The 16,134-nt window shown below is 35.1% G+C and overlaps 2 protein-coding genes across 2 annotated transcripts in view; both read left to right on the top strand.

Moving 5' to 3' along the window:
• LOC107583516 (uncharacterized) overlaps positions 1–7,467 on the top strand; it is a 9,719-nt gene extending 2,252 nt beyond the window's left edge. The window contains exons 2-7 of the mRNA XM_016269745.1: positions 2,246–2,426; positions 2,687–2,764; positions 3,182–3,265; positions 3,535–3,678; positions 4,843–4,929; positions 5,421–7,467. Of these exons, the coding sequence (XP_016125231.1) occupies positions 2,246–2,426; positions 2,687–2,764; positions 3,182–3,265; positions 3,535–3,678; positions 4,843–4,905 (550 nt within the window). The 3' untranslated portion in view covers positions 4,906–4,929; positions 5,421–7,467. The remainder of the gene's footprint in view (positions 1–2,245; positions 2,427–2,686; positions 2,765–3,181; positions 3,266–3,534; positions 3,679–4,842; positions 4,930–5,420) is intronic.
• Positions 7,468–11,274: 3,807 nt separating this feature from the next.
• Positions 11,275–16,134, top strand: part of ccdc6a (coiled-coil domain containing 6a) — a gene marked incomplete at its 5' end in the record, with an annotated part of 11,999 nt that continues 7,139 nt past the window's right edge. Inside the window, 4 exons of the mRNA XM_016269741.1 lie at positions 11,275–11,502; positions 12,744–12,872; positions 15,247–15,350; positions 15,475–15,635. Coding sequence (XP_016125227.1) covers positions 11,275–11,502; positions 12,744–12,872; positions 15,247–15,350; positions 15,475–15,635 — 622 coding nt within the window. The remainder of the gene's footprint in view (positions 11,503–12,743; positions 12,873–15,246; positions 15,351–15,474; positions 15,636–16,134) is intronic.

The following is a 16,134-nucleotide window of genomic DNA, read 5'->3' as shown; positions in this document are numbered from 1 at the left end:
AAGCATACATCACATAATATCAACCACAAAAATAAAATGGAAATAAATCACAAAAAGAATAAAATAAAAAATAAAGATAAGAGGGCCATCATCTAAACATGATTACATGAAGAGATCAAAGGCAGAGCAAATCCTAACAGTCCTTATAGCTTTCTTATTAGTAGATACTGAAATTACATTAATAAATTAAATAATTTTCCATTTCTTTTAGGAAGACAGAGAAGACAGGTTTACAGTTGGAAAATTTGTATTTGTGAATGTGAAATTTGCTTAGGAAAAAAATTAAATTAATAACAAAACAGATATTTTTGTTTGAGAGGTCGGAGTCATAATACCAAATATAATGTTTTTCATATGTACTGAAAAACCTGGCAAAATCTTACACAAATACACCAATATCATCCCAAAACTTCTGAGTGTAGGGACATGACCAAAATAAGTGTACCACAGTTTCTTCAGAATTCGAACAAAAAGAGCATGTAAGCTCAATGTCAGATTTAAATCTTTGTATAAACTTCTTTACAGGGTAGAACCTGTGTATGAGCTTAAAAGAAATGTCTTTCACTTTGTTTGTGAGAAAGAATTTTTGCTGTAGAGACCAGATTTTTTTCTAATTAAGGTTAACAAACAAATTATTTCAAAAGGAAATCACAGGTGGAACAGAAATCAGACTCTTAAGAAATAAAGATCGTATTTTATCATTTTTAGCTTTCGACTCAGAGAAACAAATTTGACCAACAGGAGTATCACGAGGTTTAGGAAAGGAAGCAGTAGATACTGATGAGTAATTACAGTTTTTAAAAAGCATACATAAACCAGAGGGGATAGCTCCCAAAACTGTAGCAAATTCTTTTGGCCTTATTGGTCCGTTTCCTCTTTGTTTTGCTGCCTCCAGCTAGCACTGTGACGTCGCTGACCCTAGTTACCTGTGGTTGGCCTGGCCGTGCTCACTCAGAAAACAACAGGCCAATCAGAAGAGAGGCTCATGAATATTAATTAGACAGACCAAAATCGACCTGTTCTCAGCAGAGCTCCTGAGAAAGGAGCTGTAAAAATATGTTGAGATGGTTTTTGGTACTTATACCGCAAATATATATTCTTAAGGACATCAAAACCTCAAATAAAACTCCAGAAAGGTGTACAATATGGGACCTTTAAATATGTAAACAGAATTATTGTTGCATTTCAGTCATGTATTTCATTTTGATATTGTTACAGCTGATGTTTCAAACTTGTATAAATGCTTGTAAATTAACATCCTTTTGAAATGGGCTACCATTAAAATATCTGGGGTTAGCATGATAACCATACTTTTATTAAGTAAGGATGCATTAAAATTATTTTTTGGTCTATTTATCAACGAATCCTTAAAATATGTGAATCACAGTTTCTATAAAATTATTAAGCGTCACAGCTGTTTTCAACATTGATAATAATAAATGTTTCTTGGGCACCAGATTTTCATATTAGAATGTTTTTTAAAGGATCATATGACACTGAAGATTGGAGTAATTCACATTTCACAATATTACTGTGTTTTACTGTATTTTTGATCAAATTAATTCCGGTGAGCATACGAGACTTCTTTCAACAACATTAATAAAATCGGTAACACTTTATTTTAAGGTGTCCTTGTTACACATGTTACATGTACTTACTATTATAATAACAATAAATTACGCATAATTACATGCAAGTAACCCTAAGCAAATCCTAATCCTAACCCTAACCATATAGTAAGTACATGTTGTTAATTAATATTACTCAGAACTTAAATGTATAATTACACTGTAACAAGGACCCATTCAAATAAAGTGTAACCAAAAAAATCTTACCGACCCCAAACTTTTGAACGATAGTGTATTAAAAAAGAAAAATTGCTGCCTACTAGGCTATCAGTGCCGACATACTTTTTCATTTTATATACACTGTTGTTCAAAAGTTTGGAGTCAGTACGTTTTTTTTTATGTTAGAAGTGATGAAAGAAGTCTCTTATAACACCATTGCGTTGCGGGTGTCCCGAGTTCGAGTCTTGGCTCGAGGACAATCCCACCCCCCTCTCTCTCCAACTTCGCTTCCTGTCTACTCTACACTATCTTATCTTAATAAAGGCAAAATGGCAAAAAAAAAGTGCAACATTATACAGGTTTGCCAGAATGCATTGTTTTTAATACATTCTTACCTAGCATCATTTCAGTGTACTTGTTCCTAACTAGCTATATGGTTACATTTCAATCCCTTGCAGTCAAGAGAACTCCAGTGACTCCATGACATCATCAGCCAAATTGGATTCAGGAAAACCTCGCCAAAATGGCGAGCACTCCGATACTATGCCCCGCAGCTCAGCGTCTCAGGAATCAGCCAATGGTGTGAAGCCAGGTGCGGGCAAGCAAGAAGGAGCTCTGATCGCTGAGCACAAAGTCCAGGTGAGATAATCGCTAGAATACTAGCATAAAATAACTGATTAGATAATGCTGCTACTTCCAGTTTAAAAACATCTCTTCTGCTCTCCTTGCCTCAGCTCATATCATGACACTCTTAGCTTTTTTCAGTGAAATCATTCGCATCCTAATACAGTTTACTTTCTCCAGAGGAAAAAACGCTGATGACCATTTACACTAATTAAATGAGAGAACTGAAATCACACACACATTTTAAGAAGTATTTTATATGCATCCATTATCAGCGGTTATCATCAGAGACCGGCCTGGACGAAGAGCGTACTGTCACCACCAAAGTGTTTCGTAGACGTCTCATTCTCAAGGTATCTGCCTGCTAAACTGCAGGGTGGTCAGGTTAAGATCTGATTTTGGTGTAGCTGGTGGACTGAATCTAAATCATTCGATCAGAAATGTTTTTACGTCATTTGGTTCTTGCAGTGTACTGTTTCCATTTCCTTGTGCTTACAGGTGCTTGGTTTGGGGTTATTATGCATTGCTTGTGTGATAGATACACGTGCACATAGAGGAGTGTGTTTCTACTAATGTTTGTGTGATTTCTAAAGGTGGTGATGATGAGCATGAAGGCATGTTGGTTCATATTTAAAGTTCCAGCTTTGCTTGCAGGTTCACATGACTGCTCTGGGTGTGTGTAAATGCGCTTGTAGGTGTGGTGTGCTGCTTTTGAAGGTGTCCTGGATCTGTTGTGTTTGCATATTGAACTAAGTGATATCTTGCTTTAGGGAGAGGAGGCACGCAACATTCCTGGCGAGTCAGTTTCAGAGGAACAGTTTATTGATGAAGATGGAAACATCATCACCAGAAAAGTAACTCCATTGTTCCCTTTGTTTTATTTTCTCTTACTCTTTTATCTGTTTCTGATTTTATGACATATTTTACTTCCTTAGGTTGCTTGTAGTTTTGTAGCTTTGCCTTTTCAGAGCTGATTTAGGGACAAAAGATTGAATACAACACATTTTCTTGCAGCTCACTCCTCCAATACCTTAACTGATTCTTCCCAGTCTTTCCTCACATTGCTTTGATTTCCCATGACAAGTATTCATGGTGACCTCTGACCTTCAATACCCATCTACAGGTCATTCGAAAGGTGATTTGTCGTGTGGACACTCCCACTCCTGAAAACCAGGGCTTGGGGTCACAGGGAGACCCTGCCACCCTGGGGAAGAGCCATGTGCCCCTGGTCTCTGATATCCAAAGCCATCTCGCAACACATGCTGAGGTTTGCACAGTCTGTGTGGAGTTTTTCCTCTTTCCTTAAACTTATATTTGATTATATATGGGAAAATGGATCCAATGTTTGGCCAATAAAATGCTCACTACAATGAGAATGTTCCTCTCCCATGATTGTTTAGAAATATTGAAATTAAATATTTAAAATACTGTTCAAATGTTTGGGGTGGATACAATTTTTTGAAAATGTTTTTTGAAAGACTTCTCTTATGCTAACCAAGCCTGCATTTATTTGATCAATAATACAGTAATATTATTAAATATGATCATTTTAAATAACTGTTTTCTATTTTAATATATTCTAAAATCTAATTTATTTCTGATGGCAAAGCTGAATTTCTCCAGTCTTCAGTGTAACACGATCCTTCAGAAATCATTCTAATATGCTGATTTGGTGCTTAAGAAAAAATTCTTATTATCAATGTTGAAAACAGTTGTGCTGCTTAATATGGTTGTGGAAACTGTTCTACATTGTTATTAGGATGTTTTGATAAATGCAAAGTTCAAAAGAGCAGCATTTATTTGAAATAGAAATATTTGTAACATTATATTTCCAACTTTTTGACCAATTTAATGCATTCTTGCCTAAATAAAAGTATTTATTTCTTTAAAAAATGTACTAACCCAAACTTTAGTATATGTTATCATAAAACAATAATGTTGTAGAAAATAGTACAGTTTTGATACTAGAAATCCTCATTATATCCGCACAGACTGGAGACCAGAAATACCTAATGTTTTTGTTGTTGGGAATTTGTAGGTTTATTAAAATTCTTCAATTATTTATAAATTAAAAATGTTTAGTAAGACATTATGTATCACATAGTTATCTTTTCTGTTCGTACAGAAGCTAATGTACATAATTCTTCAGCTGTCTTCCCTCTAACATTCAACTTGTCTTCTCTTTCTTTTCCTCCCCTTTTATCCTTTTTTGTCTTCCTTCCAGCTTAACTCAACTGAACTACTTGAACTGTTTAATATTAACTTCCTGTCACTGGTTACTTATAGGCTGTTATATAATGATGTGTCTGGCTATTTTCAGGGTGATGTGTTGATTCTAAACTATAATTCATTCCTTAAAGATTTGTAAAAAAAAAAAAAAGAAAGTCTGTATCTTTGATACAGATTGTTCTTTCTCTTTATGTGTAAACAGGGAGACGTTTCCAAGGTGAGGAAGAAGGAAGAAAAGCGTTCAGAAAGAAAAGATTATTCATAAATGTGGCTTCGCGACTATAGACAGGTACAACGCTTCAAATAGCTCTCTGTTTATTATTGTTATTATTTATATTGTTAATTATTCTCTGTGCATTATTCAAAAGTCTGGGGCCAGTATAATGTTACAGAAGGTTTTATTTTATTATTTCAAATAAATGCTATTATTTTGAACTTTCTGTCTCATCAAAGAATCCTGAAAAAAGGATTGAGCATATTAAATTGATTTCTGAAGGATCTTGTGACAGTGAAGACGGGAGTAATGACTGCTGAAAATTCAGCTTTGCCATCACAGGAATAAATTACATTTAAAAACGTATTACAATAGAAAACAGTTATTGTTCATTGTAACAATATTTCACAATATTACTGATTTTAATGAAGTTTTAATCAAATAATGCCGCCTTGGTGAACATAAGAGACCCAAATTTTAACATTACCATTAGACAATTTCCCAATACATTTTTAATACAGTTTTAACAATTACTTTCTTATATGGTCTGTTTTGTGTCTCTCAAGGTTTGCAGTTATATTTTCGATCCGTTTCCTGAGCAGTGGGACCACAAGTGCTGAAAAGAGACATTTGGCCTGAAAAGACATCTACAGCTTCCACTCTGAAACGCATGGTCTTCAAAGAGACAGAACTTTTTGACCTATCCGCTTGCGCATGAGCATGCATCACACTGCTGACACACTTCCTGTTCCAAGGGGGTCTTGATGAATTCTACTTCCTGAAATGGGTCCCGGTGAATTCTGCTTCCTCTCTGTGTTGGGTCCTATGTAATTCTACTTACTCTTTCTGGGGGACCTGCGAGATTACACTTCATTCTTCTTGATGGTTAATACCTGCGCTGATCTGGACCATCAGGAATTCAGAAACTGTTTTGTGTGCCATGAATATCAGATGAATAAATGCAAGGGGTATATTCAAAAGACCTCTTAAACTCCAAACCGTATACTCACACAAATTTCCCTGTGACCAAAGATGGCACAAAAGCTCTTTTTCGTGTTTTAGAGGGAAAAAAAACAATAGATGCTGTTGAACCACACCTTATATTCGCCTTACACGTTACCGTGGACCCATGACGTCAGGAGGAGGATCCCTGTGTTTTACTTTTCTTAATTTATAAAACTAAAATAAATTATGTGGTGGACTTTTCTGTACATAAATCACAATATGTAAAAAATGAAATAACATTTAGTAGTTAGGTTTAGCGAGAGCACCGCAAACATACACTTTACAAGTGCTTTTGACATTTTAAAGATAGTGAAACTTTACATGCTCTTGTATAATTAATTACTATAGCAGGTATGTTTGTATATGAGAAAAGTTGGTTCGGTTTTCAGGGGACGTTTCCTTAAAATCCTCTGCGAATTTCAACAATTCCCAAAATGGGAATTTATAGAAGTCATACAGAGGACTAATATTTTGATGCATGCAGTTCACCTTATTTTAAGAACCTTTTTTCTAAGTTTGCAAAACTGTATTTAAAGAGACGAATAAGAAAATACTTTTTCTTGTGTACACATACAACTCTAACATGTCTCAACTTTTATATTCCAAAATGTCACCCTACAAGTATCCATCGTGTAGAAACGGTTAAGTGTGACAAGCTCTAACCAGACTGCTTCCTTAGGAAGGTTCAGTGTAGTGTCCGTTATCTTTCATATGGAAGACATCGTCTGCTGATGTTAGCCTGAGCGCTGCAAGTAAGAGGTGTTCAGAATGTACATGCTAGTAAATCAGCATTTCTGTTCAACTATCACTGTGTCATGTGTATTGGCTGTACAATGTAGAGGTCTCTCTTTGTCTTAAGGCTGTTTGTATTCATTATAGGAATGTCTTCATTTTTTCTTTCTTTTTGATTGCTGAGGTTTTAAAATAAAATGTTGGCATTTTGTTTCAGGTTAAGTGAACATTTAACATTTTCGTCTGGAGTCACACTTACTTGTATGGGATGTCTTTAGACCTTTATTACTTGTAGATTTAATATCTTATGTATTACAAATGACACACACTGAATGGTCATTATAATTTTAAGTATTACAAGAAATTGTTTCCAGTTTCAGAATTGTGTGATATATTTTAGACCAGCGAGTCAGTGTGTTGCAGTGTTCTGCATCGGTTTTGATAATGTAGAATTTTTCTTTAGCGATTACTTTCTGTTTGTTCGTTTGTTTGTTTTGTTTTCCTCCAATAGAGTCTTTTTAGCTTATGGTGTGTATGGTGTGAAAAATCCTTTAGTGTGCTGAATTTTGCTATTGCAATGAGATCTGAAAGACCTAGGAAACTAGGTCGTGATGGGGTGTGGTTCTGCTTCCCTGTTACATGTCAATCAAACTGTGGGAGGGGCCTGACACGGTCCAATTGGTTGATTTTGTTTAATATAATATGTTTTCACCTGAGCAACATTTTTGATGTACAATTCTTACAATGAGTGAAGCCATTTAAATGTAACTATAATAGCACTTTGGTTATTGGAGGTCTTCTCTTTTAGAAACTAGCAGCTATGATGCCACCATAATGTTTCAAATGTCTTACAAAAATCTGATTAAAAAATAAAATATATGCATTGATTTTGCAAACCTATTCTTTTTTTTATTCACAGTTATTTCAGTGTTTTTATAATATTCATGTTATTTTTTTCAGTTTGTGCATTACATCAATTCAGTGTATTATAAATAATGTGTATCTATACACATAATGAGGTGTCATGAATTCTAATTATTTAAAATCAAATTTGAATATGATATTTTACAATATTTATGTAACACTATAACAACTCCGTTTAGAGCTGGATTCCTATAGTTTTAGCATTGAGAAAATGCCCTAATGATTTAATTTTATCTTTTAACGGAAATGCATTGATTTTGCAAACCTATTCTTTTTTTTATTCACAGTTATTTGAGTGTTTTTATAATATTAAATGTTATTTTTTTCAGTTTGTGCATTACATCAATTCAGTGTATTATAAATAATGTGTATCTATATACATAATGAGGTGTCATGAATTCTAATAATTTAAAATCAAATTTGAATATGATATTTTACAATATTTATGTAACACTATAACAACTCCGTTTAGAGCTGGATTCCTATAGTTTTAGCATTGAGAAAATGCCCTAATGATTTAATTTTATCTTTTAACGGACTACATATATGCTTCCTTTGTAGAATGAAGTAAGTTGCTCAGTGTTCTTGGAAATTTGTGAAAAAAGGTTTTGCATTTCTCTTGTAGTGCCTCAAATAGATGCTAGCTTCTCTATAAACGTTGCTTATTATATCATTACTGAAAGAAGAACCATGAAAACCTGCTGAGCGAGCCAGCCATGATTTATCATCTGTGACATTTTGACACTGTATGAATTTAAACTAAACATGCATTGTCTCTGTATAAAACACATTACAAGTGATAATGGTCACCTTTTTATTGTATAGAAATATTACATCTCTGTAACCTTGTACACTGAGTTTATTGAAGACAGTCATACTGTTAAGTCAAAGTCAAATAAGTTTGTTTCTTCTCTCCAGTGTGGCAGTAGGAAAGGTGTCACAGTGCAGAACAAACAGTCTCCAAAATGTATTTGGACGTTTAATAATGTATGAATTTCACTTCATTGCGTTTGATAACAAAATATCAAAATAAGTAGAATTTGCAAACAAATGAAGCTAGACCACAGATATAGTTTATCTGTTTTACAGCCGATAAGTGTCCAAATACCATATTAATTTTGAATGTATAGCTATTGTTTTATCATTCAATATCTAACGAATTTATGTTAAAGGTTTTGCTCTACAAGTGTGCTTGTGTTTTATTTTTTACATACATTTACTTGGTTTAATATTTTGCTATTGAGCAATGACATTCATACATTTGTGTCAGCTTAAATGTCAGAATATTTTTCAGGATCACTGTATAACACAAACATTATCATATACAATTGAGGTACCAGAAAAGCACTTTAACAGATTAACAGTAAAATAAGTGGTCTATATGAATCAAATGAAACATACGAATAAAGACATGACCTGAATATGCAAATCTTCACACATATCGTTGTAAAATGATTGAGATGCATAAAAATCATCGAAGGACATAGTTGAACTCTTCAGTTATTTGGGTTAGTTATTTTGGGTGTGATTTCTACATTTTGACAAGTCATGACGATGATGGATCGCATTCATACTTAATGAGATTTGGCTGTAGAGTACCTACTCTTTTAGCGCTCGTTACTTAATGAAATTAAGTACCTATTCATTGAGTAGGCGGTTTCGGACGCAGCCACTGACTCGCCATCTCCACATGGATGTGCCTTTAATAGAAATTCACCTTTTCATATAGACTACAAAATGAAAGAATATTACAAAATCAAGTGGGCGAGTTTTCCTTATATTTTATTGTTCATATAAAAATTATAATAACCTGTTTTGGTTATATTTACTATTAATTGCATTGTTCACCTTCTCTGGTTTAAGAAGTGATTATGTTGGTATTCTTGTGTGGAAAAAAACAACAACATGCAAGCACTGTCACCAGCAGCAAGTTTAGTTTTACTTTTCTTTTTTTGTTTTCATTTTGAAAAGCTTATCTTTGCTGTTTACCTCACATTATGCTATGGAGGCTCTCTCTTTTTTCTTTTTTTTTATTCCTCAGTGTTTGCTAATTCATTACGTTCAACGTTCTGTAATTTATTAGTCATTATATAGCCTACACTCTTAAAAATAAAGGTGCTTCACGATGCCGTAGAAGAACCTTTTTGTCTAAATGGTTCCATAAAGAACCTTTAACATCTGAAGAACCTTTCTGTTTCACAAAAGGTTCTTTGGGGCGAAAGAAGGTTCTTCAGATTATAAAAAGGTAAGAAAGAGATGGTTCTTTAAAGAACCTTTGACTGAATGGTTCTTTGTAGAACCAAAAATGGTTCTTCTATGGCATCGCTTGAAGAACCTTTTGAAGCACCTTTATTTTTAAGAGTGTAATACAGCGTGCAGGCCTATGAAATGTCTCATCTTATTCGTTTTTGTTAATAACGTTTTGTAAGCTAGTTTGCCATTGAATCTTAGTTTTAATGTTGTTGTGAATTTTAATAAAAAATAATGAATCATTCTTTTTTTTTTCGTCTTAAAAGGTGAAAGGTGTATAGATGTAAGCAAAACAGACAATTATATTTTATTGTAAAACCTAACAAGATCGTGAAATCAAAAGTGAAAGCATCTGAAGCCCGGCTTATAACATAGCAAAAGAGGAACAAAATTCACAAATAATACTACTGATGAAAAAGAACGGGTTGAATGTTAACTACTTTCGTTTCCATATAACTATAAACTATGATAAAAGTTCATCAGCATGCATTGATTAATAGCACGTTATAGCGGAAAAAAAAAAAACGTGCTCATGCAACCAACTGAGAAAGTTAATGGCAAAAGAGCGACCAGTGGAAAGAATGAGTCTGGAGAACTGAATTGTCCAGCTCCCTCTGTCAATGATCTAGCACCCCCTCAGCACCTGCGTTCAAAATAACTACGATAAAAGTTCATCAGCATGCATTGATTAATAGCACGTTATAACGAAAAAAAAAAAAAACGTGCTCATGCAACCAACTGAGAAAGTTAACGGCAAAAGAGCGACCAGTGGAAAGAATGAGTCTGGAGCACTGAATTGTCCAGCTCCCTCTGTCAATGATCTAGCACCCCCTCAGCACCTGCGTTCAAAATTATCTGGCACTGCCCCTGGTACATCCATGTATTTTTGAAAAGCAAAAATTAAGTTTGACATAAGGCGTTTACTGATTTACCACATGCTTTATCATCATCATGGTTTTAACGCAGAACGTGTTTTTGCACGTCTGATACTTTGCGTTACGCGAGTGGGGTTGTTTTTAGTAGTTTATATTTGAGGCCTGTGTCAGGCTGGGAAGTTGGCACTCTGAATATTTGGCTGTAATGCGTCAACATCTTGTATGTGAATCAGCCCTTCACTCAGACTATCTGCATTTGACAAAGAGCCAACACTCAAGTGTCACTGGAGAAACACTGACACTGATATCCAGTGTCATTTATGACCATCTTTAATGGTGGAAATTGATAGTGGCAGTGTTTTGCTTGTTGGTTGTGCAATTTCTTTACTGGGTCAAATGCATCTAATGCAGGATGTTGATATGCGTTTGACTACTTCTGGTGGATTTTAAATGTTTTTCATATTGCATAATAGGTTTTTATATTCTCATTGTCAATAATTAGGTTATAATTGCCTGTAGTTTCTTTGTAATTGGTATTTGTGATCTAAAATATGGTAGTTTCGAAATCCTGTTTGAAGATCTTGTTAATTTAGTGTGATTTGCTTGGTTACTGAAATGCATGGAAAGATGATGTTATTTAGTTTTCCAAGAGAAATCTCCAAGAATAATTGCCCTTTTCATATGCCAGCATGTTTTGTTTATTTTTCTACAGCAAGCGCGTGCAGAACAAGAAGAGGAGTTCATCTCCAACACTTTATTTAAGAAGATTCAGGCTCTGCAAAAGGAGAAAGAGACCCTCGCCGTCAACTATGAGAAAGAAGAGGAGTTCCTTACCAATGACTTGTCCAGGAAGCTCATGCAGGTGAGAAACTTTAGAAGGAAAGAGCCCATCAGTGGCGTTTGAGGTCAGGGGTGGGAAATGTGATCGCTTGCCCTTAGAATAATCCCTAAGTGTAACTTTCACGTTGACGTACAGTACATATGTCATTACAAAGTTATTGTTCAACAGCTTTCTTATATAATGTTGAGTTTTGATTGCCGCTGGAGGTAAGCAAAAAACGGTAGCTGATTAAACTTAATAAAAGATTGTTTTGGTGATGTGCTCATTACTGAATCTGGCTCCTCTGCTTCGACCAGATGACATTTTTATGGTGCGTGTGTTTAGTAGGTGTGCTGTATTGTGTGGAGGAGTAGCAAGAGAGATGTACTAATGAGTCATGCCAACTATATATTTACACTACTGTTCAAAAGTTTGGGGTCGGTAGGTTTTTAATAATGGTTTTGAAAGAAGACTTGTTTGCTTACCAAGTAAAATATAGTAATTTCCATTGTCATTTTTTTTAAATGGCAAAGCTAAATTTTCAGCATCATTACTTCAATCTACAGTGTCACATGATCCTTCAGAAATCATTCTAAAATGCTGCTCAAGAAACAATTATTTTTGTCAGATTTGAAACAGTGCTGTTGTGGAATGTTGTCAGTAATTCTTTTAAAGTTCTAAGGAACAGCATTAATTTGAAATAGAAATTATTAGTAACTTTGTCAATGTCTTTACTGCCTTTACTGTTTGATAAATTGTGTTCTTAGTGTTAGTATTAATTTCTTTAAAAAATTACTGACCCCTAACTTTTGAACAGTAGTGCTAAAAATATAATATATGCAGGCAAAACTCAACAATTAAAGTGTGGCCCAGTATGGTAGAGTTTTAAACCAGTTGTTTTAGACCAGAATAGTCTCTTATCCTTTTACACTCATCTCTTGCTCATTGACTATATATATATATATATATATATATATATTTTGTATGGCTTGCAAACATTTGTTTTTCTGTGATTCTATTGAATTTTGAACATGGTTGCAAATTGATCTGGTTAAAATATGTTGCTACGGTAATGCAACACAAGCAAATATGCATGAGCATTCAAAATGGTTACGATGAAGAATTAATTATCGTGTTATCGTTTGTAAGGACACCAGGAAAAAAATGTCACACCAAAACGTCACTTTGAATCACAGCTCATTTGGGGTGCCCATCGTGTTTAGATTTGGGTGTGTTGCATCCGTTTTACTTTTATTCTCTTATATGCTTTCTTTCTTTTTCAGCTTCAGCATGAAAAGGCAGAGTTGGAGCAGCATTTGGAGCAAGAGCAGGAATTCCAGGTCAATAAACTGATGAAGAAGATCAAAAAGCTGGAGAACGACACCATCTCTAAACAGCTCACTCTAGAGCAGGTACCTTCTTTAAGCATCCTGCTGTAGAACAGGATCGTTTCCAAACCACTCATTCTTGAATTCCCACAATATATTGCACAAATTTTCAAAGCAGTTGGTGTCTCCAAGTACCTAGTTTTTTGTTGTTTTGGGCATCTGCCAGTACCTGGCTCTGGAACACCGATTCAGCAAATTTCTCAGATTAGAACAGGTTATTCTTGAGCAAACACATAATATAAACAGGGATGCACCGAAATGAAAATTCTTGGCTGAAGCCGAAACCGAACAAAATGAAGCACTGGGCCGAATACCGAACACGTTTTTTTCCCCCATGTGTTTTGCCCAAAATAAATTTCACCATTGCATAAATTAAATAGCCAAAATGTGCTTTATACTGTTTTGTCGTGCTTACAAAGAAAAAGTCAGTTACAAAACAACAATTGAAAAATATTTAACACTTAACATTTTTTTACGTTCTAGCAGACATTATACCAACAAAGCACAATTTAACTTAAAATAAGTTATTAATATAATATTTTTGGCCTTCAGACCCCCTTCTTGAATCAGGCATGTATTTTTTTTACTGTACAAATAAAAGCAGCCTTGCTGAGCAGAAGAGACTTCTTTTAAAACATTAAAAAATATTACAGATCCCAATTTGAACACTATGTCTGAATGTTATAATAAATGCATTAAAGGGGTCATAGGATGCCCTTTTTCCACAAGTTGATATGATTCTTTAGGGTCTTAATGAAAAGTCTGTAACATAGTTTGGTTAAAATTTCTCAATTGTAGTGTAAAAAACAAATTTTTTTACCGTCAAAAACAGCTCTTTTCAGATCAAGCCGTTTTTGTAGCATTTTCCTTTAAATGTTAATGAGCTCTGCTGACCCCGTCCCTCTCTTCCGAGCTGCTCTCAGAGAGACTGTTTACTTTATTCATCGTGAAACTTGTTAATTAGCACATTATTAGGAAAGGCGATTTGCAAAGATTCATTACAAAACATTATACTCACTACTTCTGTAGATGAGGCTGGATCATGAATGATTCGCTCGAACATAGACGCATTTATGTAGATCGGGGGCGCATTCCCTTCAGAAACAAATGTAATCCACTGCAAGTTCAGCGGCTCAGATGTCAGGAGTAAATGACGACTGCTATGTTCATTATTACATCCAACAACAGAACACCTCAATCGCTTAGGAGTCATTCTTGTCTACATCTGCTCCAGCGGTGAAACAATGGTGGACTGATGACAGCTCACTCAGGGCGGGTCTAAGGTAAAACACCAGTCCAGTCTGTGCTGAAACGCTACTGTCAATCAAACTGTTGTGGGAGGGGCCTGTCTGTGTGACGTCTGAGATCGGCTCGATTTGAGAAAGGGGAAAACATTTAACGAGATTAACAAAAAAAACTCTTGGTGGATTTTTATCATTATAGGGTGGTTGTGTGTACACACTACCAACACACATTTCAGTTCAAACAACTTGTAAGAGTTCATGTAGCATCCTATGACCCCTTTAACAGAGCTGTTGTAATTATTATTATCATTTCTATTTTATTTTACAGAACAACAGTAAAATTACAACAATACTAACATTTATGAATGTTGTAGTTCTTGCATTTTCTCAACTTTTATTTTGGCGGAAACACGCAGGAAGACCTCAATGCTTTTTGTTGACAACAGCAGATTTATAAACGAGTCTCATTATGAATACATCACACGTATTGCATTGTCACATGCATTGTAAAAATTCATAAAAATATAACTGAGCAACTGACGAGTAACACTGGTTCAACGCAGATTTTCCTTGCGCTTTGGACTTTGAACCCTGGTTAACAAGCAGATCCGCCGCAAGTTCGTGCAGCGCTGTCAGAATACATGCAATTCGTGTGAAAACATAACGTTCTGCAGTTTATTTACTAATTGTTTACGGCCATTTCACGATTTCAATCATCATACAGTAACCAGCAACAATCACCCCTTCCTCTTCTTATCGAAGACATGCGCTGCAGTACTAAACAGTCTCTCGCTGTCGGTGCTTGTAATGATTTTTGCATCTTTCTTGGACCGTTTTAAATGCTTCCACACTGCTGACATGTTTGTTGCATTATACTCTACTGTGGTTGCTATTTGATTGCGTCACATCATTGTTCGGTGCAATTTATTCGGTCTTTTTGCTTATTTGGCCGAACACCAAAACTCTTTTTTTTTGCTATTTTTGTCCGAATAATTTCGGTTGCCGAACATTCGGTGCATCCCTAAATATAAATGCATACATTTGTATTTATGGAAAGTCCCAGAGTTATTATTATATCCCAACATATTTACCTAACAACATGCATTCTTTTAAAACCATGGCATTGTTTTATTATTTGCACGAAATATATGCAGCTCCGACGTGAGAAGATTGATCTGGAAAACACTCTGGAACAAGAGCAGGAGGCACTAGTCAACCGGCTTTGGAAGCGCATGGACAAACTTGAGGCAGAGAAAAGGTAATGTCCCTCGTGATCCGGTCTGTCTGTCTTAATGCGTTTAATGTCTTCTACAAATCTTTGTACATGTCTACAAACACTTGATCAGATGATTTTTTCCCCCCCTCTTCATTCTGATTGGCAGGATTCTGCAGGAGAAGCTTGACCAGCCAGTGTCAGCCCCGCCCTCTCCACGTGAAGTTTCCATGGAGATTGACTCTCCGGAGAACATGATGCGACACATCCGCTTCCTCAAGAGTGAAGTGGAGAGGCTCAAACGCAGCCTTCGCACTACAGAGCTTCAGCGTGAGTCCTTGTCTCATTACGCACTCCTGCACAGCCTCTCTGCCATTATACTACAGCCGGAGGCAAACAAACTGTACTGCAAATTGGAATACAGCCATTGTATTAATCTTAACAGTAGCTCATGGTGTCCATACTATATACAGTTCCACATTAGAATTAGTACTTCCCAATTAGTAGTACATTGTACCAAAAACTAATTGGGCTCCTAGAATAGTAAATACATGGTTTTATTTTGTAGTAGAGGTATGTGTAGTACAATACAGCCATAGTTTGTAGCACAGTATAGTGAGTTACACACATTAGTTTAATTCTTAGCTTGAATACTTTAAATTGTGTTATGGCCACTAGAGAGAGACATCTCCATTTACATTACAGTAAGATAACCACAGCTTTATTCTAGCTCATGGTATCACTCTCATCAAAGCTTTAATCAGGGATTAACACAGCAGTGCAGTATATATATATATATATATATATATATATATATATATTAGTTATA

The sequence above is a fragment of the Sinocyclocheilus grahami genome, unplaced genomic scaffold (genome assembly GCF_001515645.1).
Source record: "Sinocyclocheilus grahami isolate Dianchi unplaced genomic scaffold, SAMN03320097.WGS_v1.1 scaffold54.1, whole genome shotgun sequence".
Taxonomy (NCBI): Eukaryota; Metazoa; Chordata; class Actinopteri; order Cypriniformes; family Cyprinidae; genus Sinocyclocheilus; species Sinocyclocheilus grahami.
This window is presented reverse-complemented; position numbering and strand designations above follow the sequence as displayed.